The 3,996-nt window shown below is 35.5% G+C and overlaps 1 protein-coding gene across 1 annotated transcript in view; it reads right to left on the reverse strand.

Moving 5' to 3' along the window:
- Window positions 1–538: 538 nt before the first annotated feature.
- Window positions 539–3,996, reverse strand: part of LRRD1 (leucine-rich repeats and death domain containing 1) — a 24,525-nt gene continuing 21,067 nt past the window's right edge. Inside the window, exons 3-5 of the mRNA XM_012656560.1 lie at window positions 3,477–3,638; window positions 1,384–1,501; window positions 539–729 (exon numbers count right to left, since the gene is read on the reverse strand). Coding sequence (XP_012512014.1) covers window positions 543–729; window positions 1,384–1,501; window positions 3,477–3,638 — 467 coding nt within the window. The 3' untranslated portion in view covers window positions 539–542. The remainder of the gene's footprint in view (window positions 730–1,383; window positions 1,502–3,476; window positions 3,639–3,996) is intronic.

Genomic DNA, 3,996 nt, shown 5'->3' on the forward strand with positions numbered 1-3,996 from the left:
TGGGGGTGTTAACACAGCTTTTGGGGGCATGGCTACAACCGGAGGCCTATTTATCAAAGAAATTGGACCCCTCAACTGCAGAATGGCCTGCCATATCTTTAGTCTTACCAGAGGGCACTAAATTCACTATGGGAGCTTCCTTTACTATTAGAACCTCCCACCGGGCCTCCAAGCTCCTCCAGGGAGGAGCTGTTTTTAAGCCAGTGTCTAAAAAGAAACTGTTCTGCTTTCTAACTCCAATGAAAATTGCTAATAACATTATTAACTATAACTCTTGGGTTGTATAAAAGCGTTATATAACAGAAATTTTTAAATGAAGTTATTTTCAAATTCAATGTCATTACAAGGCAACAATAAATATGCAAAACAGTGTCTATAATATCTTATCATGATAACACTTGGGTGGTAGTTATAAACTGTCACCTCTTAGAAATGCATGAAAGGAGACGTGATATACAATTCTCTTATATGATAAAGTGAAGTGAGATGGTTCAAGTATATAAGTGCATCATTTAAGTTTTCAGTTTTTATTGATCCACTGGTTAGAATTTAATTGAACGCGTAAAAAGATTTAAAGCTGTTATTTTGTCCATAATTTCATATGCTCCTATCATGGTTAGTGCCCGAATTAGTTGGTCTTGTAAAGCAGCAGCAGTTAATGACAAGTTGTTACTTTCTTTTTTCCATGTAACAAGTGCTTGGTGGGCTCTCTCACTTAATGACACAGTGCTGAAAATTTTAAAATAATAATCACTTGAATTACCAGTTAAGAACATTGTTTTAACTACTTAAATATTGTATATCTAGGTTTTCAAACCAATTTACCACATTGAAGTGAGGGTGAAATTAAATGGTGAAGAGAATCTATATAAAAGTTTGGCACAGAGCTTGGCACATAAAAAAGTGAATGTTAGCTCCATCCCATCCCTTGTTTCCTTATAGAAAATCAGCAATTCAATTTATATTCAATTCTTAAGACCTCAATATATAATTGTGGGTTAGTTACTACAAACCAATACATTACCACTACTGTACTATATGCTTTATAGCTTGATCTCACTTCATTCTCATGACAACTCTCTTAGATAAGTGCATTCATTTTACCAGTGAAGAAACTGAGGCACAGAGTAGTTAAAGAACTTACTCAAGGTCACAAAGCCAGCTGGGATTAAAAGCCAAACAGTTTGTCCTCAGAGCTCTTGACCTTTATTATGCCATATTGCTTTCCAACATGGATCGCAAATATGTAATAAACTAAAATCGGTCTTCTATAGAAAATTAGAGTTTATGTTAATATAAATGTTTCAAAACCATGTGATACCAATATGATATAAATCAGAATATGAGAATAAACTTGTGCCAAATGTTGTCATTCATACATACCCCTTTGTAGCTGTATCATTTTCTGAGTTTTTCAAGTTTAGTTTTTTACACAAAAATTCGAAATTCATTTCAGTGATATTGTTGGCAACTATCTTGAATATCTTCTCTAAGATTTTCTCTGTATTTGAACATAAAAGAAAATTTATCTCTTTTGAAAAAGATACTCTAATTTGAGTTAATACTATACCTAGTGTTCTTCTGTGCTTCTATCAAATGTATATATCAGGTAAAATTATAATACAGATCTAAAATATGAACTAAAATTTGAACCATTTGTTGCATTTCTTCTAAAATATGAAAAATGCTACTTAAAATGGCTATTTAAAAGAATATTATTAGCAACCTCAAAGTGATTTCCAAGCCCCATAATTCTTTCAGGATTTGAAATGAATTTGACTCCTTCCTTTAATTCTGGCTCTCTTTTGTGTGCTTTTTGTTTTGTTTTGTTTTGATGAAGAATGTGGGCAACAATTTTATGAATTGGTGCTTTTAGATTTTTTTTTAAAAAAAGCTTCCGGCTAATTTGGAATAGATCCATTTTTTGTTGGCCAGGATATGATTAAGAATTTTCAAGAACTAGATATCTCTGACCCCCTATGATCATCTCAAATATGTCCTGGTCACTTTTTAAAAATTTTACACACACTCCCTCAGACTGGATTGCACACTAATGATATAAATAAAAATTCCAATCCCCTGAGTAACAACTTAAGAAAGGGCGCTGTGTTATTTGTTAATTGCAGAATAAACACATCTGCCATGCTGACTTCTCCCCACCTTCACTGGGTGCCAAATCTGCAGTATGAAGTCTCCTCAGGCATAGAGAAAGGAGACGAATGGCTGGGATTATCTTCTTTTTATTGACTTTGATCTGTTGTCATTGCCTATTGCACTTTCCCTCTAGGGGCTAGAACCACATGATTCCCTCTTCCTCAGGAACTTGAGGACAGAATTTTAGCAAGGAATTTCAATCATGTAACTTTAAAGCCTTTCTCTAAAGTATTGTACCTAACAGAGTACTTTCCTTGAAAACCACTAAAACTTTTATTTTGTGGAAATAGAGTTACAATAAAAGTTCTCTTTTAATAATTAGTGCAATCAGCCTGCACAGCAAGTTAAAGAAGACAGCAACTGTGGCTTCTAATTTTATTTCTTAGGTTCCTTCAATCAATGAAGCCCAAGTCTTGCTAAAGCTTCTAAATGGTAGCCATGTATATGGAAGTAGACTGTGGCTTACAAAGGACTGTGCATTTTTAGCCACTTATCTCACATTCTGAGATTAGGCTGGTACAAGCTCCTGATTATGTAGACAAGACATGATAGAATGATTTGGTGGGGACAGTTTTGGATATTCCATTTCCCCAAATCTGAATCAATACTTATTGGTCTATTGCATTAAATTGAAGGACCAAAATCTGGATTCACTCTGAGTAGTGACGATGAGTGGCAAAATCAGAGTCCTAGGGAAAAGCCTAATTGTTGGGAACCCAGGACAAAGGAAAGAATTGGACAGTGAAGCTTCCCTCTCAGAGGTTTGGAGACAGCAGTCTCCATCTCGTCCAATAGAAGGACGTTTAAAGAAAATGAGCCTGCTCTCAGAAATAATTAGAGACATACAACAGAGAGCTCAAGGACAGAAGGGATGAAGATTGTCCAAGGAATTCGGATAGATGGTCACAGTGGGTCCCATACTGACTGGCATCAATGGAAAGATCTCTGGACTTCCTTCAAGGCCAAATATGTCTTTTAGAACAACAACATCTGGTAAAACAAATCAGAACTGACAAAGAAATCCATGTGTGGATTCTGTGAGTCTGGCCGCAACCACACTGAAACACCTATTGAAGGGCATTAAGGTCCAGGGGTAGGAAGCAGCCCACTCCTCCACTTGGATTTGCCTGTTTTCAGTGGCTCAATTTTTGTGGACTTGGATTAAGTAGCCTGAATTATAAAAATAAACTAACCTTTGGAAAAGGTAGATGATAAATATTTTAATATCTCTGCCAGATTGAAAACCTCCAATTAAAGCAAACTATGTTTTAATTTACAGATGATATCAGAAAATGACTTATAATCAATCACTCATCACCTACCATCTCTTTCATCTGCCCTTTGTAGATAGTGGATAATAGTATACAACTGTTTTCCTTTACAGATTTCCATTGGAGGTCTCACCAAAGGGTTGTCATCAAAATGTATCTCCTTCAGTGAAGAAAGATTGTAGATAGCACTAGGCAGAGCTGTCAGATTATTTCCTATTAGAAAAAATTATAATTGAATTATACCTTTCTATAAAGCTGTGGAGACAAATAACAACTATGTATGGGGAATCTACCACATCTTGCTGACAAAGTACCAAAGGATCCTCACAATGCAAGTAATAAATTCTTACTGATGTCCATATGCTACGAGTAAAAACAAGGGTGTATAGGATCAGAGATGTGGTTCCTTTCTCTCCTAGGAATGGCAGAATGAAACAGGAAGTCATCCTCTTTTAAAACAGCAAAGGACTTTACAAAGTAAGTGTGATGGTAATTTTTTTTTTTTAATTTTTTAAAGATGGGTCTTTCTACTTTGCCCAGGCTGGCCTTGAACTCCTGGGCTCAAGCAATC

This window comes from Propithecus coquereli, unplaced genomic scaffold (assembly GCF_000956105.1).
Source record: "Propithecus coquereli isolate 6110/MARCELLA unplaced genomic scaffold, Pcoq_1.0 Scaffold508, whole genome shotgun sequence".
Lineage (NCBI taxonomy): Eukaryota > Metazoa > Chordata > Mammalia > Primates > Indriidae > Propithecus > Propithecus coquereli.